The following is a 26,640-nucleotide window of genomic DNA, read 5'->3' on the forward strand; positions in this document are numbered from 1 at the left end:
GTGTGCGTTTTGGGGGTTTTGCGTTGCTTTGACCGCTTTCAAGCGCTCGTACTAAGACCGAAGCAATTGTTAACGCTGTGATAGCACCACATTCTGTCGACATAGCTCAGAAAGCACTAGAAGACATACCTTACTGTGGTGTTTCTACTGATGGGAGCAATCACGGTGCTGTGAAAATATTCCCTCTGCTTATTCAGTATTTTGATTGGAAGAATGGTGGCGTGCAAAGTAAATTAGTCGAAGTTAAAAACACTCCAAATGAGACAGCTGATACGATCGCGCAATACATCAAAGAAACACTGGAAAATAATGGGATTTTTTCCAAATATATTGCATTTACAGTAGGGTGACCATACGTCCTCTTTTTCCCGGACATGTCCTCTTTTTGGAAAACTAAAATTTGGTCACCCTAAATTATGCCAATCTGTATGTGGGGTTGTTAGAGAAGAATGTGATTGTCAGCCCTAACAATCCATTCTAGCAGCTCATCAGGCTATGAAAAAGTCTTCATTGATGACGTGTTCCATCTATTCCAGGGGACAGCAGGGGAACTTCATCGATTCCACTCCTTCATCAATACAAGCAGTAAACATCTGAAATTCACCCTCACCTTTGATAAGCATGAAACAAGTTACCCGATGGTTGGACAATACTTTTCTCGTTAATCATCTTAAATACTTAAACTGGAAATCAACCAATCCTCCATTGTTAACGCAGTGGAAAGGTCAAATGCTTTATTATCTACACATGTAAAGTGAGTGAGACGCAGAGAAATAAAATGGTTAGGTTATGGTAAAGTTTATAAAAGATCAAATTAAATATTTTTCCCAAAAATTGTTTTAAGTCCCAATGCAAAGTTACACCTCACTGTTCTATTTTTGGAGTTATTACATAAAACCAATAAGAATTCAGAAGAATGATAAAGGCAGGTGTGATGTAATATGGAAGACCGGTCTATTCCCTGTGATGTAAACAACAACAGAAAGAACTTCAAATTAAACCAATCGTTTAAACCAACGTTTTGGAAATACATAACGCTATCTAACCAAATATCAAAGAATGTTAGCTATATGCAGTTATCTTAGCCAGCCAGCTAACATTAGCTATTTAGCCAACTAGTTATGGTCAGCGAGCTGGAGCCCAACTACAAGAGACCAGTTAGAACCCGATTAACAAAACCCAACTAAAACATAACTGCAGATCAAAAGAGCAGAGACATAGAGAATGATGGCTGGGAAAATCCTCAACATCCAAAATAGATAGATTCCAGAAGTCAGTCAGCTAGTGCGCTAGCAGTAAGCCAAGGTGGAAAAAGTGACAAAACTCCCGTAGTCGACTTCACAGAGAATATGCTGAAAAGTAGTGATGGGGAAACAAAGCTTCCTGAAGCATTGACGCTTTTCAGCCTGTTGTGTCAACAAAAAAAAAAAAAAAACGAGCAAGCAGGTTGATATCCCACGGCAAGAGGCACCAGAGCTACTGTGCTAACGGGTTCCCTCTAGATAACACAACCACACAGTTCATGAAAAGCATGAGGTGTGACTAACGTTTGCAAGCTTGAGCTAGATATCAACCTAGTGTGACCTTCCTGGTCCCTCAAGTCAGTGAGTCAACACAGGAAGGAGCAATGGATGGATAGTTCATTTATTTCCAAAGCTGAAATGATGGGACACACACAGTATGGATGAATGATCAGTAGTGACGGGATATAAATAGCACTCCCATAGCAATTCTCCATAAATCTGCCCTATAATATACTAACAAAAAACAATCAAGATGTCTGTCAAAGTTATTATGATCATATAGTGGATTTAACAGTTCCTAATAATTCATAATTTACTATAATAAAATAAATACATAGTTTCCATGTGTAATCTCATATTCACAACATCAGAATAAACTATCATCCATTTTAGTATCAAAATGTATCAAATTAACCTGAAATATTACTCAATGTCCCCCTCTGGTGGTGAAGAAGTATAATCCACCTAAACTAACAGAACCGGGCTGATAAACTGGCTGGTGTTCATGAGTTTATAAAACACATACTTTATACATGTCATAAATTACCTGCATTGATGACAGTGACAGGATATAAATAGCACTCCTAAAGAAGATGCAGTGTGGATGAATGATCAGGATATAAATAGCACTCCTAAAGAAGATGCAGTGTGGATGAATGATCAGGATATAAATAGCACTCCTAAAGAAGATGCAGTGTGGATGAATGATCAGGATATAAATAGCACTCCTAAAGAAGATGCAGTGTGGATGAATGATCAGGATATAAATAGCACTCCTATAGAAGATGCAGTGTGGATGAATGATCAGGATATAAATAGCACTCCTAAAGAAGATGCAGTGTGGATGAATGATCAGGATATAAATAGCACTCCTAAAGAAGATGCAGTGTGGATGAATGATCAGGATATAAATAGCACTCCTATAGAAGATGCAGTGTGGATGAATGATCAGGATATAAATAGCACTCCTAAAGAAGATGCAGTGTGGATGAATGATCAGGATATAAATAGCACTCCTATAGAAGATGCAGTGTGGATGAATGATCAGTAGTGACAGGATATAAATATCACTCCTAAAGAAGATGCAGTGTGGATGAATGATCAGGATATAAATAGCACTCCTAAAGAAGATGCAGTGAGGATGAATGATCAGGATATAAATAGCACTCCTAAAGAAGATGCAGTGTGGATGAATGATCAGTAGTCAACAGGATATAAATAGCACTCCTAAAGAAGATGCAGTGTGGATGAATGATCAGGATATAAATAGCACTCCTAAAGAAGATGCAGTGTGGATGAATGATCAGTAGTGACAGGATATAAATATCACTCCTAAAGAAGATGCAGTGTGGATGAATGATCAGGATATAAATAGCACTCCTAAAGAAGATGCAGTGTGGATGAATGATCAGGATATAAATAGCACTCCTATAGAAGATGCAGTGTGGATGAATGATCAGGATATAAATAGCACTCCTATAGAAGATGCAGTGTGGATGAATGATCAGGATATAAATAGCACTCCTAGAGAAGATGCAGTGAGGATGAATGATCAGGATATAAATAGCACTCCTAAAGAAGATGCAGTGTGGATGAATGATCAGGATATAAATAGCACTCCTAAAGAAGATGCAGTGTGGATGAATGATCAGTAGTGACAGGATATAAATAGCACTCCTGAAGAAGATGCAGTGTGGATGAATGATCAGGATATAAATAGCACTCCTAAAGAAGATGCAGTGTGGATGAATGATCAGGATATAAATAGCACTCCTAAAGAAGATGCAGTGTGGATGAATGATCAGGATATAAATAGCACTCCTAAAGAAGATGCAGTGTGGATGAATGATCAGGATATAAATAGCACTCCTAAAGAAGATGCATTTTCCAGTTTGCTACCAAGTTGATAGAGGGAACTTTAGCATAAAACCCACATGGAAAACTGAGATTCGGCAAATAACATATAAAGAGAGGCCAAACCAACAACAGAAGTTACTAAAACATAAATTGCTAATTTATGATGTAAAAGGTGTATTTTATGATCTAATGTCAGCTTTATACATTTCTATCCCAGGACCACTCAATTTCCAATTTCTCCAAAAATCTCCTGTGGGTTACCCAGAATCACATTGGGTTACCCAGAATCACATCCTTTATCACTGACTGTAATGTAAACACACAAACAGCGATTTAAGGTACTGCATCTCAGTGCTAGAGGTGTCACTACAGACCCTGGTTCAAAACTAGGCTGTATCATAACAGGCTGTGACAGGGAGTCCCATAGGGCAGCGCACAGTAGCCCAGCATCGTCTGGGTTAGGGTTTGGCAGGGGTAGGTCGGTCATTGTAAATAATAATTTGTTCTTAGCTGGCTTGCCTGGTTAAATAATGGTTAAATACATTTTTTAAATGTAACTTCATTACACCGTTACACTGGCATACAAACTCGGTAGCATAGAGTTGATAATACATATGACGTTGGGAAATAGTGCATTGTGGGTAGTTTAGAAGATTTCCCGAAATAAGTTAATACATTTGTAATAACGCAAAAACATAACTGTTTGTACTTATAGGGAACCATATCGTGACTACAACTAGCTTACTAAGTCTTTAACCACACTGTGTTGTTACGCTGGTGAGTAAAAACTCATGCTTCCTACACTTTAACTTTTTGTCTGAAAATAAAGTATACATTTTACTCTACTGTGTTACCCACTCCAGTCAGCAGATGGCGGTGTGGGAATTTAAGGTAATGCTGTTAGTGTGACGTATAATGTCACACTGTTGCTGCTGTCTTTCAACAGCAGCAACAGTTATTCAGCCACCTCTGTAGCTTGCTACACAAAATAGCCGAACCAATAAAGCTCTTTAGGCGTTTTCGTGTATATTAGCCACTGTGTTTTAAACCCACTTCTGTCGTCTAGTTAGTTATCCGATTTAATTTCATATTTACGGTGTTGTTATAATTATTCAGCTAGCGGGCTGGTTAAGTTAGCATTAGCCTAGCTAGCTAACATCTCCGACCATGCGGTCACTGAGCTACTCTCCTGCTGCTAAAGAAGATGAGGCCTGCTGGACGGAGAAAGAAGCTCTCGTCAAAGAGGAGGAGGAAGAGGAGGCTGTTTCAATACAAAAACAAGTAGAGGGTGAGGCTGTTACCGTGAAAGAAGAAGAGAAAGACATTACAGTGAAAGAAGAGGAAGACGTGTTCAGAGTAAAGGAGGAGGATGTTACTGTAAAAGAAGAGGAGGATGCAGTTTTTGGAGTGAAAGAGGAGGAGGGGGAGATGACTGTCACATCGAAGAAGGAAGAAGAGGAAGAATCTGGATATCTGGGCCCGGTTTCCCAAAGGCATGTTAAGGCATCCAATGGTTCTAATGATGAACGGGCCCTGATAAACACTAGTAAGTACTGTCTTAAATACAGAGGCACAAACTCTGCAGTTGTTGAACTGATGTGTGGAGTTAAAGGGGAAATCTGCAATTGTTACATCCATATTGTGACTTTTTAATTATTTATTTATAGCCATTGATTCTTGAAGAATATAACACATGTCTCATGAGCTTAGTTCAACTGTTGTACCCCATCAGAACCCCAAATAGGCTTTTTTTACTCCAATGTCTAGAAACAATGTAAATCAACACTGTATAGCCTCAACATGGTTAAAACTATAATGTTGATATCATGGATGGTCAGTCCTTGCATCCATAGGTCTATCTGTCTGTAGTTACATTTCTCCAGCCCCATAATCATCTTATTACCAAAACAGTGGTGGAATGACAGCTTTGTTGTTGTTTGAACTGCAGATTGCTGGGTTGTGTGGGTTTTTTCAACAGTAACAAAATGGCTGCCCAGAGGCTTGGTTTGGTAAACAGCTGAGGGATGGGGGAAGAAGTGTAACCACTCTCAAATTCATAGAGAAAGCTATTGTAGCAACCGTAACCCAACACCTAGCGACCTTTTCAAGAAGTTCAGACATCTTGGTGTAACAGTTATGAGGTGTTGTCTTGACAGTCGCTGGATCCAGGATTGAGTTCAGCTCAGGACTACCCCCTGAATTCACTACACTATGAATACAAAGACTGGCCATCCATGATGTCATAATGATAGTTTAACCAGGTTTCTAGGCTATATAGTATATTCTAGAATTCATCCATGATGTCATAATGATAGTTTAACCAGGTTTCTAGGATAAATAGTATATTCTAGAATTCATCCATGATGTCATAATGATAGTTTAACCAGGTTTCTAGGATAAATAGTATATTCTAGAATTCATCCATGATGTCATAATGATAGTTTAACCAGGTTTCTAGGATAAATAGTATATTCTAGAATTCATCCATGATGTCATAATGATTGTTTAACCAGGTTTCTAGGCTATATAGTATATTCTAGAATTCATCCATGATGTCATAATGATAGTTTAACCAGGTTTCTAGGATATATAGTATATTCTAGAATTCATCCATGATGTCATAATGATAGTTTAACCAGGTTTCTAGGCTATATAGTATATTATAGAATTACCAGTGTAGATTTCCTGTGGAGGCAAATTATTAGAGCTGTTGATAAGTCATTGTATAATATTCAGCCAATTTTTTTCATGTCATTACATTAAAGGCGAAACATACCTAGATTCAATAACATTCATGCATTGGTTTGAAACCTTTGTTTTAAACCCTTCTCAAATTTGGAGCCTTGACGGGTTTGTAAAAAACGGTTTGTCAAAAAACACTTATTTATTTAAATGTAACCTTTATTTAACTAGGCAAGTCAGTTAAGAACAAATTCTTATTTCCAATGATGGCCTACCCCGGACGACGCTGGGCCAATTGTGCACCACCCTATGGGACTCCCAATCACGGCCGGTTGTGATACAGCCTGTAGTGACGCCTCTAGCACTGAGATGCAGTGTCCTCTGCGCCACTCGGGAGCCCCAACATCATGTTCTAGTGCTGTCCCCACCTAAAATAAATCTTGGTCAACCAAGAGTCATCTGTTCTTTCTACCAATCACCCCATGTGTTTTAATAAAATCAACTATATGTACTGAACTTGTCTGATGCTTTAAATAAGCCCCTTTCAAAAAATGTAGAACTAAGAACAGATATAGCCCTTGGTTCACTCCATACCTGACTGCCCTCGACCAGCACAAAAACATCCTGTGGCGTACTGCACTAGCATTGAATACTGCCCGCGATATGCAACTTTTAAGGGAAGTCAGGAACCAATTCACACAGTCAGTTAGGAAAGCAAAGGCTAGCTTTTTCAAACATACATTTTTATCCTGTCGCTCTAACTCCAAAAAGTTTTGGGACACTGTAAAGTCCATGGAGAATAAGAGCACCTCATCCCAGCTGCCCACTGCACTGAGGCTAGGAAACACTGTCACCACCGATAAATCCACGATAATCGAGAATTTCAATAAGCATTTCTCTACGGCTGGCCATGCTTTCCTCCTGGCTACCCCAACCCCGGCCAACAGCTCCCCACCCACCGCAGCTACTTGCCCGAGCCTCCCCAGCTTCTCCTTCATCCAAATCCAGATAGCTGATGTTCTGAAAGTGTTGCAAAACCTGGACCCGTACAAATCAGCTGGGCTAGACAATCTGGACCCTCTCTTTCTCAAATTATCCGCAGCCATTGTGGCAACCCCTATTACTAGTCTGTTCAACCTCTCTTTCGTATCTTCCGAGATTCCTAAAGATTGGAACGCTTCCGTGGTCATCCCCCTCTTCAAAGGGGGCGACACTCTAGATCCAAATTGTTACAGACCTATATCCATCCTGCCCTGCCTTTCTAAAGTCTTCGGAAGCCAAGTTAACTGGTATGGGCTATGTGGGACGCTAGCATCCCACCTGGCGGCAAATTCAAAACAGCAAAAATCTCATAATTCAAATTTCTCAAACATACTACTATTTTACACCATTTTAAAGATACACTTCTCCTTAATCCAACCACGTTGTCCGATTTCAAAAAAGGTTTTACGGTAAAACATTAGATTAAAAGCCACACAGCCATTTTTCCAAGCAAGGACAGGCGTCACAAAAACCAGAAATACAGCTAAATTTAAGCACTAACCTTTGATGATCTTCATCAGATGGCACTCATAGGACTTCATGTTACAGAATACATGTATTTTTTGCTCGATAAAGTTCATATTTATATCCAAAAAACCCATTTTACATTGGCCCGTAATGTTCAGAAATGCTTTTCCTCTGAAAACTTCCGGTGAATGAGCACATCAATTTATAGAAATACTCATCATAAGCGTTGATAAAATATTAAACTGTTATTCAAAGAATTATAGTTAAACATCTCCTTAATGCAACCGCTGTAACAGATTTCAAAAAAGCTTCACGGGAAAGCACACTTTGATAATCTGAGTACAGCGCTCAAAAAACATCAGGCAATCCAGATACCCGCCATTTTGGAGTCATCTAAAATCATAAATAGCATTATAAATATTCACTTACCTCAGAATGCACTCCCAGGAATCCCAGGTCCACAATAAATCTTTTATTGTTCGATAAAGTCCATCATTTAAGTCCTTTTTGTTAACGCGTTCAGTAAGCTACTCCAAATGTAGGAAGCGCGCCGAAAATTTCACGACGAAAAGTCAAAAAAAGTTATATTTACGTTCGTAGAAACATGTCAAACGATGTATAGCATCAATCTTTACGGCCTTTTTACCATAAATATTCAATAATATTCCAACCGGACGATTCAAAATGTCTTCAAAAATGTAATGGAACACAGCTACCTCTCACGTGAAAGCACACAACTGAGGCCATGTCATTCTCTCAGTCATATCACTCCAGGAGCTCTTGTTCACTCCCTGTTCACTGCAAAAGCCTGAAACAACGTTCTAAAGACTGTTGACATCTAGTGGAAGCCTTAGGAAGTGCAAAATGAACCCTAAGTCACTGTATATCAAATAGGCCCAGTCTTGAAAAACTACAAACCACTTCCTGGTTGGATTTTTTCTCAGGTTTTTGCCTGCCATATGAGTTCTGTTATACTCACAGACATCATTCAAACAGTTTAGAAACGTCAGAGTGTTTTCTATTCAAATCTACTAATAATATGCATATCCTACCTTCTGGGCCCGAGTAGCAGGCAGTTTAATTTGGGCACATTATTCATCTGAATTTCCGAATACTGCCCCCTGTCACCAAAAAGTTAATAAACAGATCACTGACCATTTTGAATCCCACCGTACCTTCTCCGCTGATCCGGTTTCCGACCTGGTCACGGGTGCACCTCAGCCATGCTCAAGGTACTAAACGATATCATAACCGCCATCGATAAAAGACACTACTGTGCAGCCGTCTTCATCGACCTGGCCAAGGCTTTCGACTTTGTCAATCACCTTATTCTTATCGGCAGACTCAATAGCCTTGGTTTCTCAAATGACTGACTCGCCTGGTTCACCAACTACTTCAATGATAGAGTTCAGTGTGTCAAATCGGAGGGCCTGTTGTCCGGACCTCTGGCAGTCTCTATGGGGGTACCACAGGGTTCAATTCTCGGACCGACTCTTTTCTCTGTATATACCAACGATGTTGCTCTTGCTGCGGGTGATTCCTTGATCCACCTCTACGCAGACGACACCATTCTGTATACATCTGGCCCTTCTTTGGACACTGTTAACCTGTGGGGGCAGTATTTACACGGCCGGATAAAAAACATACCCGATTTAATCTGGTTATTACTACTGCCCAGAAACTAGAATATGCATATAATTATTGGCTTTGGATAGAAAACACCCTAAAGTTTCTAAAACTGTTTGAATGGTGTCTGTGAGTATAACAGAACTCATATGGCAGGCAAAAACCTGAGGAGATTCTGTTCAGGAAGTGCCCTCTCTGACCATTCCTTGAGCTTCTTGGCTCTGTTTATTGAAGACTGAGGATCTTTGCTGTAACGTGACACTTCCTACGGCTCCCATAGGCTCTCAGAAGGCGGGAAAAAGCTGAATGATGTAATTCCAGGCCCTGGCTGAAAAACTTTAGCGCTTTTGCTAAGTGGTCTATCAGAGGACCATTGGCTTAGGCGCGTGCACGAGTCAACCCCATGTTTTTATTTTCTTTCGTCTTTGAGCCTAAACACGCTTTCCTGGTCGGAATATTATTGCTTTTTTACGAGAAAAATGGCATACATTTTTTTTTTAAACAGCGGTTGACATGCTTCGAAGTACGGTAATGGAATATTTAGAATTTTTTGTCACGAAATGCGTCGTGCTCGTCACCCTTCTTTACCATTCGGATAGTGTCTTGAACGCACGAACAAAACAGAGGATATTTGAACATAACTATGGATTATTTTGAACCAAACCAACATTTGTTATTGAAGTAGAAGTCCTGGGAGTGCATTCTGACGAAGAACAACAAAGGTAATAACATTTTTTTTTATAGTAAATCTTTTGGTGAGGGCTAAACTTGGTCGGTGTCTAAATAGCTAGCCCTGTGATGCCGGGCTATCTACTGAGAATATTGCAAAATGTGCTTTCACCGAAAAGCTATTTTAAAATCGGACATGGCGAGTGCATAGAGGAGTTCTGTATCTATAATTCTTAAAATAATTGTTATGTTTTTTGTGAACGTTTATCGTGAGTAATTTAGTAAATTCACCGGAAGTTTGCGGGGGGTATGCTAGTTCTGAACATCACATGCTAATGTAAAAAGCTGTTTTTTGATATAAATATGAACAAAACATGCATGTATTGTATAACATAATGTCCTAGGGTTGTCATCTGATGAAGATCATCAAAGGTTAGTGCTGCATTTAGCTGTCTTTTGGGTTTATGTGACATTATATGCTAGCTTGAAAAATGGGTGTCTGATTATTTCTGGCTGGGTACTCTGCTGACATAATCTAATGTTTTGCTTTCGTTGTAAAGCCTTTTTGAAATCGGACAGTGTGGTTAGATTAACGAGAGTCTTGTCTTTAAAATGGTGTAAAATAGTCATATGTTTGAGAAATTGAAGTAATAGCATTTCTAAGGTATTTGAATAACGCGCCACAGGACGATTTCATCCCACCTTCCCTAGAGAGGTTAACAAACCTCCAAACGAGCTTCATTGCCATACAACTCTCCTTCCGTGGCCTCCAACTGCTCTTAAACACTAGTAAAACTAAATGTATGCTCTTCAACCGATCGCTGCCCGCACCCGCCCGACTAGCATCACTACTCTGGACGATTCTGACTTAGAATATGTGGACACCTACAAATACCTAGGTATCTGGTTAGACTGTAAACTCTCCTTCCAGACTCATATTAAGCATCTCCAATCCAAAATTAAATCTAGAATCGGCTTCCTATTTCGCAACAAAGCTACCTTCACTCACGCTGCCAAACATACCCTCGTAAAACTGACTATCCTACCGATCCTTGACTTCGGTGATGTCATTTTCAAAATAGCCTCCAACACTCTACTCAGCAAACTGGATGCAGTCTATCACAGTGCCATCCGTTTTGTCACCAAAGCCCCATGTAGCACCCACCACTACGACCTGTACGCTCTCGTCGGCTGGCCTTCTCTACATATTCGTCGCCAAACCCACTGGCTCCAGGTCATCTATAAGTCTTTGCTAGGCCACCTTAACTCAGCTCACTGGTCACCATAGCAACACCCACCCATAGCACGCGCTCCAGGAGGTATATCTCACTGGTCATCCCCAAAGCCAACACCTACTTTGGACACATTTCCTTCCAGTTCTCTGCTGCCAATCACTGGAACAAATTGCAAAAAATCGCTGAAGTTGGAGACATATATCTCCCTCACTAACTTTAAGCATCAGCTATCTGAGCAGCTAACCGATCGCTGCAGCTGTACACAGTCCATCTGTACACAGCCCATCTGTAAATAGCCCATCCAACTGCCTACCTCATCCCCATGTTTTTATTTACTTTTTTTGCTCTTTTGCACACCAGTATTTCTACTTGCACATCTATCACTCCAGTGTTAATTTGCTAAATTGTAATTACTTCGCTGCTGTGGCCTATTTATTGCCTTACCTCCTTACTCCATTTGCACAACTGTATATAGATTTTTCTATTGTGTTATTGACTGTATGCTTGTTTATCCCATGTGTAACTCTGTGTTGTTTGTGTCGCACTGCTTTGCTTTATCTTGGCCAGGTCGCAGTTGTAAATGAGAACTTGTTCTCAACTGGCCTACCTGGTTAAATAAAGGTGAAAAACAAAATGTACTAAAAAATACATTTAAAAAATCATACGTTTATTGACAACACCCAAATGGATACTGTCATTAACTCGGTTCTTAATACTGTAGCAAACATTATATTAAGCAGGACATTCAAGCGAGCTTTACAATTATAATCCAAAGTAGTGTGAAATGCACTCATAAGCAACCTGGAAATGGAAGTTACTTCCCTGAGTTTTCCCCCATTCAGAATACATTGTGAAAAACTAAAATCTTTGCTCACCATTTTTGCTCCAGGCAGATATAGTACATCCATAACTAGTGGTTTCTTCATTACCAGATATACTACATCCGTAACTATCGGTTTCCTCATTAGCAGATATAGTACATCCATAACTAGTGGTTTCCTCATTAGCAGGGAGGAGTTTCTACAACCAAATTGCATGTGCATCGCCCTCGTGCCGCAATTTTAGGAAAAACAGAAAGGGGCCTATATTGGAGACCAAAAGTCGTCTGGCACACTGCTTAGAGTTTCAACAACATGAATAACTTATTTCTAGCCTACAATCTTAGATTTTACTACTAATGTGAAAACAAGACAAAATATGACTGTTCTTGCTCATTTTAAGACAATTGTTAAATCATTTTAACATTCATTACAGACGTCAATTGTTGTATAACATCATGGCTACGCTGTTGGCATCACCTTTTACAGTGGATTTCTGCTGTTGTGGGCCTTTAAATCATCTGTCTGACTTTGTTGTTCACACAGGAGAGAGACGTGACTATCGTGGATCCTCTGGGGAGCCTCAACAACATCATGATGCTGACGAGGCAGAGAAGAGTCTCTCCACATCAGAACACCTCAAGAAACACCCGCAGAGATCCACAGGGAAGAGAACTCACTGCTGCTCTGACTGTGGGAAGAGATTCACCTCATCAACAGGCATTAAAATTCATCAGAGAACACACACAGGAGAGAAACCCTATAGCTGTGATCAATGTGGGAAGAGTTTTGGTCAATCTAGCAATCTGACAGTGCACCAGAGAACACACACAGGAGAGAAACCATATAGCTGTGATCAATGTGGGAAGAGTTTTACTGAGTCTGGGGGTCTGATATTACACCAGAGAAGACACACAGGAGAGAAACCTTATAGCTGTGATCAATGTGGGAAGAGTTTTGGTCAATCTAGCAATCTGACAGTGCACCAGAGAACACACACAGGAGAGAAACCATATAGCTGTGATCAATGTGGGAAGAGTTTTACTGAGTCTGGGGGTCTGATATTACACCAGAGAAGACACACAGGAGAGAAACCTTATAGCTGTGATCAATGTGGGAAGAGTTTTGGTCAATCTAGCAATCTGACAGTGCACCAGAGAACACACACAGGAGAGAAACCATATAGCTGTGATCAATGTGGGAAGAGTTTTACTGAGTCTGGGGGTCTGATATTACACCAGAGAAGACACACAGGAGAGAAATCTTATAGCTGTGATCAATGTGGGAAGAGTTTTGGTCAATCTAGCAATCTGACAGTGCACCAGAGAACACACACAGGAGAGAAACCATATAGCTGTGATCAATGTGGGAAGAGTTTTGGTAAATCTAGCAATCTGACATCACACCAGAGAACACACACAGGAGAGAAATCATATAGCTGTGATCAGTGTGGGAAGAGTTTTACTGAGTCTGGGGGTCTGATATTACACCAGAGAAGACACACAGGAGAGAAACCTTATAGCTGTGATCAATGTGGGAAGAGTTTTGGTCAATCTAGCAATCTGACAGTGCACCAGAGAATACACACAGGAGAGAAATCCTATAGCTGTGATCAATGTGGGAAGAGTTTTGGTAGATCTGGCCAGCTGACAGTGCACCAGAGAATACACACAGGAGAGAAACCTTATAGCTGTGATCAATGTGGGAAGAGATTTGGTCAATCTGGCCATCTGACATCACACAAGAGAACACACACAGGAGAGAAATCTTATAGCTGTGATCAATGTGGGAAGAGTTTTGCTGATTCTGGCTCTCTGACTCAACACCAGAGAACACACACAGGAGAGAAACCTCATAGCTGTGACCAGAGATAATCTGATAAAAGATCTCTGATCAAATATCAGAAAATACATACATGAAGGAGTTGTTTCATGATATCAATGAATTAATGTCACAATGTAGAATGTTTTAACATTGTAGAAGGAGTATTTTAATAATGTCACAATGTAGAACCCTAAACGTTTGTCCCCTGTTCTATTGATTTCAACATTATATGGATATTAGCCTCAGAGGGAAAATCCAGGCTCTGAAATGGAAGAGTACTATTTATGAGATTTAACAAAAAGTGACAAACACAAAAAGAGTTGTGTTACACTTACCATGTTGGTGACCCACTGGAATCACAATGCAACACTTCAAAATGTAGCCAGCTGTTTTCTACCAGTTGTCCTCTAACCAGGGATGTACACATTATTCCCAGATTCTGTGTGGTTTTTGAGCTGTTAGTTTTAACAGGACGTGCAACTTCATCTCCCTCCTGTCACACAAATGATTTTAGCATGATATCGATGAGTTATGACATAAGTGTTGTGTTCCTTTGTTTAGCGACCCCTAAATTTAAATGCATCACTCCAAAATGTAGCTGACTGTCTTCTGCAGGTTGTCCTCTAACCAGTGAGGTAAAATATATCTCCCATTTCCATGTGTTTTTTTAGTTGTGTTAGTTTCAACAGCACGTACAACCTGATTTCCCCCCTAATCGATATCAGTGATTTATTGCTACTTGTCATAACAACAGTGTTTCTGGTGCTTGTGCAGTTTATAAGAAGCTTGTTTAATAAAAATACAAGTAATATGATTATTGTGGCAGATGTTTGTGTATATAGCACATTTTATGTTTAGATTTTCAATTCATCCCAAACTGTTTCTGCATTTTGGTTTTTGATTTGGACACGCCCACCAGACATTATTTCCTAAAGGACTTAATGATGAAATGCCTATGTATTTTATGTTGTGATTCTAAACTTGAATTGTTTTCCTATTTAAGATAATTCTGATGCTTTTCGTACGATGTACCCAATGATTAATGAAAACTTGTCCTCATTGTGGTTTTATTTAATGCGTCTTATTTATACACTGTAGTGTTTGTGAAATGCTTGTTATGTTTGGTAGCACTTATTTATTTGTCCTTTGCCTCCAACCCCTTTCCATGCATGGAAAATATCCCACCCAGCAAAATGTAATTGAAAAGATGTTGAAAATAAGACTATGCCCAACATCCAATACACATTCAGTTTTAGTTGAAAGTGAAAGTTGAGAAGATGTAGTTTTTTTCATTGACTTGAAAACAACTTAAATTCAACGTCCTTGCAGCCTATACACATTGACTCAGTATAATAAATTGGTCTATAATCAATTGTATTAACAATCCTACATCACTCCAGCATTTATTGACAACATTCAAATTCTAATTGTCTTTATTCCACTACTGAAGAAGCAGGACTCAAATCACCTCATATTTCAAACATTCAGCCTGACAAAAGATACGTGTTTTATTATTCCATGCCTCACCATTAAGTTAATTATTGCCAATACATATTAACAAAGGGGTGTACATTTGGTTTGATATTTCATATTTACAATTAATGTAACATTTAGTAATCAATGATTTATGCAACCAACTGACAATTTTTGGGTACAATTATATTGACGTAATATCAGGGATAATTTTATAATGTAATTTTATAATATCAGGGATCATTCTCAGATGTGCCAACCCAAATGTACTAGAGCATGACATTGGGGACTGAGCCCCGATCCAACAACATGCCTATCTAGTGAACCCTGAAAAGAGAGAGAAGCTCCGCAGTGAGGTGGAAAGTTACTACGGATATTGCAGGAGTTTCCTCTTGAAATCAGACATGTCCGTGGTAAGGACAACTTGGTTGCTGATTGTCTCTGGGGTTGGCAGTTAAAAAGATTTGTGTTTTGCGTTAAACCAGTGTGTTACCATGGATCACATATTATTTTGACACGTTTTTCCGTGTTGGAGATGAGTTTTATCTCTTATTATTTTCTGTATGTTTTTGAAACTGCACTGTTGGTTAGGGGCTCGTTAGGTCTGTTGTATTCGGCGCAGTACAATTTGATTTGAGTTTTGTTATACGGCATGTTTTTCCGTATTTGAGATGATTTTTGTTTGGGCTCGTTCCAAGGGGACGAGAGTTCTAGAAGCTAGTGAGTTTTAGGAAGACGAGTGTTCTAGAAGCTAGTGAGTTTTAGGAAGACGAGTGTTCTAGAAGCTAGTGAGTTTTAGGAAGACAAGTGTTCTAGAAGCTACTGAGTTTTAGGAAGACGAGTGTTCTAGAAGCTAGTGAGTTTTAGGAAGACGAGTGTTCTAGAAGCTAGTGAGTTTTAGGAAGACGAGTGTTCTAGAAGCTAGTGAGTTTTAGGAAGACGAGAGTTCTAGAAGCTAGTGAGTTTTAGGAAGACGAGAGTTCTAGAAGCTAGTGAGTTTTAGGAAGACGAGAGTTCTAGAAGCTAGTGAGTTTTAGGAAGACGAGAGTTCTAGAAGCTAGTGACTTTTAGGATTCTATAGACAGAAAAAGGAGAAAAAAATAGTCCTATTGTATATTATTATTTAGAAATACGTGTTTTTTCTTGTTTTTAATTGTTGACAGCCAGTAGACACCATGATTATATTGTAGAAGGTGAAGCATTTTAGTTGATTTTAATATGAAATGGAAGTTGTTTTCTGTTGGTGGTGAGCAAACTTGTCCAACAAAATATAGGATATATTTGTTGTCTTAAGGTGTTACAGGCTTTGGTTTTTCCATTTATGTTTTGAGGTTGGACATTAGCACGTGGGAAAGGGGGATACCAAGTCAGTTGTACAACTGAATGCATTCAACTGAAATGTGTCTTGGGTGCACTGATTGGTGTCACCTCGTTAGTCAGTATGTGTTACACCTGTGCTGGCTTGTCCATCTCGTTAGTGGGAAGGTGTTTCACCTGAGCTGGTCCAGGTTCTATTTAAGAGTGTCTGGCCCAGTGCTCCAGTTGTCTTGATACATGTGGAGAGTCAACACCTTTAGTTGCTCCACCTTTTTGGTTTGCTTCCTGTCTTTAAGTTTGGTGTGGGTTTTTCTTTTGTTTGCCTCTTCTTGGGCAGATTTAGTGGGTCTCATGGTGGGTGTCTTTTAGGTCCCAGTTGTTGTTACTAGTCAACTTCCAGTGGACACCCCCATAGTGTCTTTCAGAACCCCTCCTAAAAAAGAAGTTATATTTTGGGTTGGATATTGCATCATATTGTTGATATTTTAATCAATGGCATTTCCTTCCAATGCTCATTAGTCTTTCAGTTGTTATTGTTTTTTATCCTCATATTTGTGTACTAAATATTTCTGATTATTTTCATAGTTTTTTCCTGTGAAGCCATTGTGTTGCATCCATGTCTGAAATGTGCTGTATAAATAAAGCTTGATTTGATTTGAACATATTGTAAAACAAATTTACCCAATGACTGACCAATCAACAAACTCTTGGTCCACCTTAGTCTGAAAAACTGTATCAATCCCACGTTTCCAGCCTGCTGAAGGCGTGGTGGAGTGGTAAACACCACCCCCGGCTCTACCAGGGGCTTGAGGTGGTCTCCCACAGCTCTGCTTATGTCATGTTCTGTGGCCTTGCTGTTCCATTTATTGACTGCCCCTGCAACACAGAAACACATTTAGTCATATTATATAAAACACTCAAAGTAATGGATATGGAGCATCTATGGCCTCAGTTACACCTGGCACCTAAATGACTTATGTCATCTGATCACTCCAAGCTGCATTAGGTTCAGATCTACCAGGATGGGCTTTTGACAGTCTGGATGCAGTCAGGCCACTGAATATAAATAAGCAATGTAAAGAGATGGGGTGAATGAGTGGGAAAAGTACATTATATACAAATTACCTTCATAATAACAAAGAATAAAAGTGTGTGTCTGAGGGGAAATTAACTTTCCTACTGACGAAATGTGTGAGAAGTTACACATGACATTCATGCCAAAGAGTTCAATCTTGGTTTAATCAGACCAGAGAATCTTGTTTATCATGGTCTGAGAGTCCTTTAGGTGCCTTTTGGCAAACACCAAGCGGGCTGTCATGTACCTTTAACTGAGGAGTGGCTTCCGTCTGGCCTCTCTACCATAAAGGCCTGATTGGTGGAGTGCTGCAGAGATGGTTGTCCTTCTGGAAGGTTCTCCCATCTCCACAGAGGAACTCTGGAGCTCTGTCAGAGTGACCATTGGGTTCTTGGTCACCTCCCTGACCAAGGCCCTTCTCCCCCGATTTCTCAGTTTGGCCGGGCAGCCAGCTCAAGGAAGAGTCTTGGTGGTTCCAAACTTCTTCCATTAAATAATGATGGAGGCCACTGTGTTCTTGGGGACCTTCAATGCTGCAGAAATGTTAAAAGTAAATACATTTACAAAATGTTCTAAAAACCTGTTTTGGGTTTGTCATTGTGTGTAGTTTGATGAGGGTGAAAAATTATTCCATTTTAGAAGAAGGAGGCTGTAACGTAACAAAATGTGGAAAAGGTGAAGGGATACTTTACGAATGCACTGTATACCCCTGGTAGACTTTCTACCGCTGGTAGAGTTTTCTATCATTGGCAGTTTTGTACAGTCGTGATACGTGGTATAGAAAAGTCCAATCTTAGCAGAGTACATGGGAGGCACTATACTGTGTGTCTGCATGTGTCTATCTGGTCAAAACCACTGATACAGGAGCCCCTCCACCCTCTGGTGGGATGGATCATGTCTACAGAGAAACTTAGATTTGTGTGTATTTGGTATATGTTGTAAAATTGTTAGATATTACTGCACTGTCGCAGCTAGAAACACAAGCATTTCGCTACACCCGCAATAACATCTGCTAAACACGTGTATGTGACCAATAAAATGTGATTTTGATTTGAAATAAATGTCCTATTTATCAAAGGTGCTTTTGGCTGGTGTCAAAATGACTTCAAAGGATTTGAATTTGTTAAAAGTCCATTTTGATACAGAAACACTAAACCATGATTTAGATTTATTAAGAACAAGTTGATTGACAAAGTCATGAAAAATTGGAAGAATTTAATAAACCACATTTTGGCCATGATGAAAAGATATGCCTCTGGGATCAAAATGATCCATGTCAGAAGTATGGTTCAATGCAAATATGTAGTGGGTGTAAAGTTTGTTTTAAATTCTCACCACTCATTAAAGACGAATCAATCAACACATGCTTCTCTTTGAACGACTTAATGTAATATTAATATTTTATGAAATAAATGAAAAATAAACGTTTGGTTCCTCAACTGCGTTGCCCAGTCCAGTCAGCAGATGGCGATGTGCGTCTTTTAGGTTCAGGCGATGCTGCCAGTGTGACGTAGAATCTAGTGGACGGGACGCTCCTTCAACAACAACAGCTAGTCAGACACCTCGGTAGCTTTCTAGCAAACATAGCTACAACATTCACGCTCTTTACACTGGTTTGGTGTATATTAGTCGCTGTGTATTAAACACACTTATGTCGTATGTACTTGTTGGCCCATTTAATTATATATTTACGTTGTTTGTAAGCTAGCTGGTTTGCTAAGTTAGCTTAGAACTAGGCTAGTCGCTAATGCTAACTAGCTAACATCCCCGACCATGAGTTCACTAAGCTACTCTCCTCCTGTTAAAGAAGCGGAGGTCTGCTGGACGGAGAAAGAAGCTCTAGTGAAAGAGGAGGAGGAAGAGGAGGCTGTTACAATACAAAAACAAGTAGAGGGTGAGGCTGTTACAGTGAAAGAAGAAGAGAAAGACGTTTCAGTGAAAGAAGAGGAAGACGCGTTCAGAGTGAAAGAGGAGGAGGATGTTACAGTAAAAGAAGAGGAGGAAGAGAAAGAGGAGGATGCAGTTTTTGGAGTGAAAGAGGAGGAGGGGGAGATTACTGTCACATTGGAGGAAGAAGAGGAGGTTGGAGATCTGTTTAACACCAGTAAGAACCGTCTCTGCAGTAAAGGGGTTCTACACTTTAATGTTGTTCTGTAGGAATGGCTGAAGCTACACTGTAACGTGTAGAACATCAAGAGTGGACCATCAACAACACGTTAACAATTGATCAAATGCATCCAATGACAATGCCTGAAATACTGTAGTCCTCAATATCTCCTATTAGATTAGCCCAAGATGTTCTCTTAAAGGGGCAATCAGCAGTTGTTACATCCATTTGGGGACTTATACATTAATGATATGTACCCATCTGTTTCTTGAAGAAATCACTTATAAATGCCTCATGAGCTTAGTTCAACTGTCGTACCCCATCAGAACCCAAAATATAAGCATTTTTTTACTCCAATGTTTGTCAGGAAATATTAACAAACACTGTATATCCTCAAAACATGGTTAAAACTAGAATGTTGATATCATGAATGGTTACATTTCTCCAGCTCCATCCCTCAGCTTTTTACTGAAACGGGCAGGGAGTACGCTTTGTTATTGTTTCTACTGCTGATTGCTGCCCCCGTTACTCCTCAAGGTCCAAGGACTGTATGTTATTTTCAGAGGTAGACTCGCTCTGGCAGTCAAAATAATCAAATATTCCATCATCAAATCAAATGTATTTATATAGCCCTTCTTACATCAGCTGAGTGGCAAGTTATCTGACCATTTCTACCAATCTGTGTGCCAGTTGTGATTTTCATATGTACATTTTACTGGAACAGTTTCATTTCATTTATAATAGTATCTCAAAATCATTGCCTGTGATTAATCTACATTCTATCTAAATGAAAATTATACAAATCTAAAAGTAACTTTTATTGCCATCTATGTAAAAAAAAACGCAAGTAAAACTAAATGCATGCTATTCAACCGATCGCTGCCTGCACCTGCCCGCCCGTCCAGCATCACTACTCTGGACGGCTCTGACTTAGAATACGTGAACAACTACAAATACCTAGGTGTCTGGTTAGACTGTAAACTCTCCTTCCAGACTCACATTAAGCATCTCCAATCCAAAATTACATCTAGAATCGGCGTCCTATATCGCAACAAAGCATCCTTCACTCACGCTGCCAAACATACCCTTATAAAACTGACCATCCTACCGATCCTCAACTTCGGTGATGTCATCTATAAAATAGCCTCCAACACTCTACTCAACAAACTGGATGCAGTCTATCACAGTGCCATCCGTTTTGTCACCAAAGCCCCATATACTACCCACCACTGCGACCTGTACGCTCTCGTTGGCTGGCCTTCGCTTAATACTCGTTGCCAAACCCACTGGCTACAGGTTATCTACAAGTCTCTGCTAGGTAAAGCCCCGCCTTATCTCAGCTCACTGGTCACCATAGCAGCACCCACTCGTAGCACGCGCTCCAGCAGGTATATCTCACTGGTCACCCCCAAAGCCAATTCCTCCTTTGGTCGTCTTTCCTTACAGTTCTCTGCTGCCAATGACTTGAACGAACTGCAAAAATCTCTGAAGCTGGAGACTCATATCTCCCTCACTAGCTTTAAGCACCAGCTGTCAGAGCAGCTCACAGATCACTGCACCTGTACATAGCCCATCTGTAAACAGCCCATCTATCTACCTACCTCATCACCATACTGTGTTTATTTATTTATCTTGCTCCTTTGCACCCCAGTATCTCTACTTGCACATTAATCTTCTGCACATCTACCATTCCAGTGTTTAATTGCTATATTGTAATTACTTCGCCACCATGGCCTATTTATTGCCTTAACTTACCTCATTTGCACTCACTGTATATAGACTTTTTGTTTTCTTTTGTTCTACTGTATTATTGACTGTATGTTTTGTTTATTCCATGTGTTGTTGTATGTGTCGAATTGCTATGCTTTATCTTGGCCAGGTCGCAGTTGCAAATGAGAACTTGTTCTCAACTAGCCTACCTGGTTAAATAAAGGTGAAATAAAAAAATAAAAAAATAAATGATGGGTCCTACAGTAGGTCTATGTTATTGTTAGGTGAAGTTATGGGTCCTACAGTAGGTCTATGTTATTGTTAGGTGAAGTTATGGGTCCTACAGTAGGTCTATGTTATTGTTAGGTGAAGTTATGGGTCCTACAGTAGGTTTATGTTATTGTTAGGTGAAGTTATGGGTCCTACAGTAGGTCTATGTTATTGTTAGGTGAAGTTATGGGTCCTACAGTAGGTCTATGTTATTGTTAGGTGAAGTTATGGGTCCTACAGTAGGTCTATGTTGTTGTTAGGTGAAGTTATGGGTCCTACAGTAGGTCTATGTTATCGTTAGGTGAAGTTATGGGTCCTACAGTAGGTCTATGTTGTTATTAGGTGAAGTTATGGGTCCTACAGTAGGTCTATGTTATTGTTAGGTGAAGTTATGGGTCCTACGGTAGGTCTATGTTATTGTTAGGTGATGTTATGGGTCCTACAGTAGGTCTGTGTTGTTAGGTGAAGCTATGGGTCCTACAGTAGGTCTATGTTGTTGTTAGGTGAAGTTATGGGTCCTACAGTAGGTCTATGTTATTGTTAGGTGAAGTTATGGGTCCTACAGTAGGTCTATGTTATTGTTAGGTGAAGTTATGGGTCCTACAGTAGGTCTATGTTATTGTTAGGTGAAGTTATGGGTCCTACAGTAGGTTTATGTTATTGTTAGGTGAAGTTATGGGTCCTACAGTAGGTCTATGTTATTGTTAGGTGAAGTTATGGGTCCTACAGTAGGTTTATGTTATTGTTAGGTGAAGTTATGGGTCCTACAGTAGGTCTATGTTATTGTTAGGTGAAGTTATGGGTCCTACAGTAGGTCTATGTTATTGTTAGGTGAAGTTATGGGTCCTACAGTAGGTCTATGTTGTTGTTAGGTGAAGTTATGGGTCCTACAGTAGGTCTATGTTATTGTTAGGTGAAGTTATGGGTCCTACAGTAGGTCTATGTTGTTATTAGGTGAAGTTATGGGTCCTACAGTAGGTCTATGTTATTGTTAGGTGAAGTTATGGGTCCTACGGTAGGTCTATGTTATTGTTAGGTGATGTTATGGGTCCTACAGTAGGTCTGTGTTGTTAGGTGAAGCTATGGGTCCTACAGTAGGTCTATGTTGTTGTTAGGTGAAGTTATGGGTCCTACAGTAGGTCTATGTTATTGTTAGGTGAAGTTATGGGTCCTACAGTAGGTCTATGTTATTGTTAGGTGAAGTTATGGGTCCTACAGTAGGTCTATGTTATTGTTAGGTGAAGTTATGGGTCCTACAGTAGGTCTATGTTGTTGTTAGGTGAAGTTATGGGTCCTACAGTAGGTCTATGTTATTGTTAGGTGAAGTTATGGGTCCTACAGTAGGTCTATGTTGTTATTAGGTGAAGTTATGGGTCCTACAGTAGGTCTATGTTGTTGTTAGGTGAAGTTATGGGTCCTACAGTAGGTCTATGTTATTGTTAGGTGATGTTATGGGTCCTACAGTAGGTCTGTGTTGTTAGGTGAAGCTATGGGTCCTACAGTAGGTCTATGTTGTTGTTAGGTGAAGTTATGGGTCCTACAGTAGGTATATGTTGTTAGGTGAAGTTATGGGTCCTACAGTAGGTCTATGTTATTGTTAGGTGAAGTTATGGGTCCTACAGTAGGTCTATGTTATTGTTAGGTGAAGTTATGGGTCCTACAGTAGGTATATGTTGTTAGGTGAAGTTATGGGTCCTACAGTAGGTCTATGTTGTTAGGTGAAGTTATGGGTCCTACAGTAGGTCTATGTTGTTGTTATGGGTCCTACAGTAGGTCTATGTTATTGTTATGGGTCCTAGAGGACACTATGTGTGTCATGCAACAACAACCAAAGTGCTTCTTCGTTCATTACATAGGTATGATTGTTGTTAGGTGAAGTTATGGGCCAATTTGGCAAAGAGTGTACAAACCCTCATTGTCAGGCTGATGGAAAAGCCAAAGAGCATTTTACTGGTTGAAGTGTTTTTTAAGTATAAAGCAGTTGATTTGCGACAATAACACAAACATATTAAGCAGGAGATTCAAATGAGTCTTACAATTATAATCCAAAGTAGTGTGAAATGAACTCATTAGCAACCTGGTAATGGAGGTTACTCCCCTGAGCAAAAATCTTTTCTCACCAGCAAACATAGAAAAGGGCCTCCAATCTTAGATGTTACTACTAATGTGAAAACAAGACAAAATATGACTATTGTTGCTCATTTTAAGACAAATGTCAAGTAATCATTACATTCATTACAGATGTCAATTGTTGTACAACATCATGGCTACGCTGTTGGCATGACCTTTTACAGTGGATTTCTGCTGTTGTGGGCCTTTAACCATCTGTCTGTCTTTGTTGTTCACACAGGAGAGAAACTTCACTATCGTGGATCCTCTGGGGAGCCTCAACAACATCATGATGCTGAAGAGGCAGAGAAGAGTCTCTCCACATCAGAACACCTCAAGAAACACCTGCAGAGATCCACAGGGAAGATAATTAACCTCTCTGACTGTGGGAAGAGATTCACCTCATCAGGCATTAAAATTCATCGGAGAAGCCACACAGTAGAGAAAGCTTATTGCTGTACTCAATGTGGGAAGAGTTTTGATACATCTAGCCATCTTATTGTACACCAAAGAACACACACAGGAGAGAAATCTTATAGCTGTGATGAATGTGGGAAGAGTTTTACTCTTCAACCAGCCTGAAATTACACCAGAGAACACGCACAGGAGAGAAACCTTTTAGCTGTGATCAATGTGGGAAGAGTTTTACTCATCGAAGCAGCCTGATATCACACCAGAGAACACACACAGGAGAGAAACCATACAGCTGTGATGAATGTGGGAAGAGTTTTACTCATTCAACCAGCCTGAAATTACACAAGAGAACACGCACAGGGGAGAAACCTTTTAGCTGTGATCAATGTGGGAAGTGTTTTACTCATCGAAGCAGCCTGATATCACACCAGAGAATACACACAGGAGAGAAACCGTATATCTGTGATGAGTGTGGGAAGAGTTTTACTTGCTTGCGCAATCTGACTCTTCACCAGAGAACACACACAGGAGAGAAACCCTATAGCTGTAATCGATGTGGGAAGTTTTTTTTAAAATCTCACCATCTGACGATACACCAAAGAAGACACACAGGAGAGAAACCTTATAGCTGTACTCGATGTGGGAAGTTTTTTTAAAAATCTAACCATCTGACGATACACCAAAGAAGACACACAGGAGAGAAATCCTATAGCTGTACTCAATGTGGGAAGAGTTTTGTTCAATCTGGAGAACTGAAGATGGACCAGAGAAGACACACAGGAGAGAAACCTTATAGCTGTACTCGATGTGGCAAGAGTTTTGTTCAATCTGGCAAACTGAAGATACACCAGAGAACACACACAGGAGAGAAACCTTATAGCTGTGGTCAATGTGGGAAGCGTTTTGGTCAATCTGGCCATCTGACATCACACCAGAGAACACACACAGGAGAGAAATCTTATAGCTGTGATCAATGTGGGACAAGATTTGCTTGGCTAACCAGCCTAGTTTCACACCAAAGAACACACACGGGAGAAAAACCTTATAGCTGTGATCAATGTAACAAGAGATACTCCGATAAAAGACATCTGATCAAACATCAGAAAATTCATGAATGAGTTGTTTCATGATATCAATGAATTAATGTCACAATGTAGAATGTTTTAACATTGTAGAAGGAGTATTTTAATGATGTCACAATGTAGAACCCTAAATGTTTGTCCCCTGTTCTATTGATTTCAACATGGTATGGATATTAGCCTCAGGGGGAAAATCCAGGCTCTGAAATGGAAGAGTTACTATTTATGTGATTTAACAAAAAGTGACTAACACAAAAAGAGCTGTTACACTTACCATGTTGGTGACCCACTGGAATCAAAATGCAACACTTCAAAATGTAGCTAGCTGTTTTCTACAAATTGTCCTCTAACCAGGGATGTACACATTACTCCCATATTCCATGTGGATTTTGAGCTGTTAGTTTAACAGGACGTGCAACCTCATCTCCCTCCTCTCACACAATTGATTTCAACATGATATCGATGAGTTATGACAAATAAGTGTTGTGTTCCTTTGTTTAGTGACCCCTACATTTAAATGCATCACTCCAAAATGTAGCTGACTGTCTTCTGCAGGTTGTCCTCTAACCAGTGAGGTAAAATATATCTCCCATTTCCATGTGTTTTTTTAGTTGTGTTAGTTTCAACAGCACGTACAACCTGATTTCCCCCCTAATCGATATCAGTGATTTATTGCTGCTTGTGCAGTTTAAGGAGCTTGTTTAAAAAATTACAAGTAATATGATTATTGTGGGAGATGTTTGTGTATATTGTGTATATAGGGAAGGAATATATGGGAAGGTGTTTCACCTGAGCTGGCTTAGCTCGTTAGCACGTCTAGCTCGTTAGCACGTCTAGCTCGTTAGCACATCTAGCTCGTTAGCACGTCTAGCTCGTTAGCACGTCTAGCTCGTTAGCACGTAGGACGCACTGATTGGTGTCACCTCGTTAGTCAGTATGTGTTACACCTGTGCTGGCTTGTCCATCTCGTTAGTGGGAAGGTGTTTCACCTGAGCTGGTCCAGGTTCTATTTAAGAGTGTCTGGCCCAGTGCTCCAGTTGTCTTGATACATGTGGAGAGTCAACACCTTTAGTTGCTCCACCTTTTTGGTTTACTTCCTGTCTTTAAGTTTGGTGTGGGTTTTTCTTTTGTTTTCCTCTTCTTGGGCAGATTTAGTGGGTCTCATGGTGGGTGTCTTTTAGGTCCCAGTTGTTGTTACTAGTCAACTTCCAGTGGACACCCCATAGTGTCTTTCAGAGCCCCTCCTAAAAAACAAGTTATATTTTGGGTTGGATGTTGCATCCAATTAATATTTTAATCAATGGATTTTCCTTAGAATGATAATTCGTCTTTCAGTTGTTAAT

General features: G+C 39.9%; 1 protein-coding gene and 2 pseudogenes across 1 annotated transcript; 2 read left to right on the forward strand and 1 right to left on the reverse strand.

Annotated features, from left to right (window-relative positions):
- The window catches only part of LOC145876063 (uncharacterized), a 150,587-nt pseudogene that overhangs the window by 65,819 nt on the left and 58,128 nt on the right, over positions 1 to 26,640 (reverse strand).
- LOC145876027 (uncharacterized) lies at positions 917 to 13,988 on the forward strand. Its single transcript, XM_082971800.1, has 2 exons — positions 917 to 929; positions 12,466 to 13,988. The coding sequence occupies exons 1-2, from the start codon at positions 917 to 919 to the stop codon at positions 13,791 to 13,793; spliced, it is 1,341 nt and encodes a 446-aa protein (XP_082827926.1). The 3' UTR covers positions 13,794 to 13,988.
- LOC145876028 (uncharacterized) lies at positions 18,303 to 25,744 on the forward strand (annotated as a pseudogene).

Source organism: Salmo salar, unplaced genomic scaffold, assembly GCF_965601325.2.
Source record: "Salmo salar unplaced genomic scaffold, fSalSal1 ptg000432l, whole genome shotgun sequence".
Taxonomy (NCBI): domain Eukaryota; kingdom Metazoa; phylum Chordata; class Actinopteri; order Salmoniformes; family Salmonidae; genus Salmo; species Salmo salar.